Source organism: Etheostoma spectabile, chromosome 16, assembly GCF_008692095.1.
Source record: "Etheostoma spectabile isolate EspeVRDwgs_2016 chromosome 16, UIUC_Espe_1.0, whole genome shotgun sequence".
Classification (NCBI taxonomy): Eukaryota; Metazoa; Chordata; class Actinopteri; order Perciformes; family Percidae; genus Etheostoma; species Etheostoma spectabile.
The window spans coordinates 10,830,603-10,831,771 of NC_045748.1; the positions used below are offsets into that span (position 1 = coordinate 10,830,603).

The following is a 1,169-nucleotide window of genomic DNA, read 5'->3' on the forward strand; positions in this document are numbered from 1 at the left end:
GTTTTCTGTTGCACGACCAAAACAGCTGTTGAACGTGGACATTGGCTCCACCAAAACCAGTTCCTTCCCCAAAGGCTGCCCATGATGATTGTGATTGGTTTATAGAAATACCGATTAAACACAGCATGTTTTTCTCCCATCCCAGGATGCTGTGTGGACTAGCCAGACCCTCTTCTGCAGCGCTGTGTCTGCCAAAACAAAACAAAAAAACAGCAGTCTAATACCATCAAATGAATAAATGAATGAATGAATGAATGAATGAATGAATGAATAAAGCCCAACTAAACACCAACAGAAACTTATAAATGAGATAAACACATCCAGATTTTTAAATGGCTGCAGAAGACAGAGCAGTTTAGTTTCTCCAGCGATGATTTCAACTCACACAGAGGGACCAGTCTTGTTTTTCTCATTTTAAATCTCTGACTGCAGGAGGTGGCAGCCAGATAAAAACCCTAATGCATTATTTAAACAAAGTGTGAAAGTTGGACGCTTATCTCTCCCATTTACAGATATTGACGACGCCAAACTAACAAATTCCAGAGTGATCAACAGCTCCTTCCACCACAACAAGACAGGCTGTCAGATGACATTTGACGATGATTACAGCGCCTACTGGGTCTATTTTGTCAACTTCCTGGGAACGCTGGCTGTGCTGCCCGGAAACATCGTCTCTGCCCTCCTCATGGACAAAATAGGACGTCTTAGCATGTTAGGTATGACATAAGATTCTCTACAAATAACAGCCTTTTCTCATGTAAAATGGCTTCTGATGCCGGCAAGCGTATCTGAAGTAAATTAGGTCATTTTCTACCTGAGATGTAAAAGATGTGTCTCGTTTGTCCCGCAGGAGGCTCCATGGTGCTGTCAGGCATCAGCTGCTTCTTCCTCTGGTTTGGCACCAGCGAGTCGATGATGATCTTCATGCTCTGTCTCTACAACGGCCTCAGTATCTCTGCGTGGAACTCCCTGGATGTGGTCACCGCTGAGCTGTATCCAACAGACAGGAGGTGAGATGTAGATATACAGTATAGCATTATCACACTTCCCTTAAAGGTCCCATGGCATTAAAATCTCACTTTATGAGGTTTTTTAACGTTAATATGAGTTCCCCCAGTCTGCCTATGACCCCCCAGTGGCTAGAAATGGTGATAGGTGTAAACCGAGCC

General features: G+C 43.8%; 1 protein-coding gene across 1 annotated transcript in view; it reads left to right on the forward strand.

The window, feature by feature from the left end:
- The window catches only part of LOC116704192 (synaptic vesicle glycoprotein 2C), a 34,178-nt gene that overhangs the window by 28,553 nt on the left and 4,456 nt on the right, over positions 1-1,169 (forward strand). Inside the window, exons 10-11 of the mRNA XM_032539466.1 lie at positions 513-716; positions 851-1,010. Coding sequence (XP_032395357.1) covers positions 513-716; positions 851-1,010 — 364 coding nt within the window. The remainder of the gene's footprint in view (positions 1-512; positions 717-850; positions 1,011-1,169) is intronic.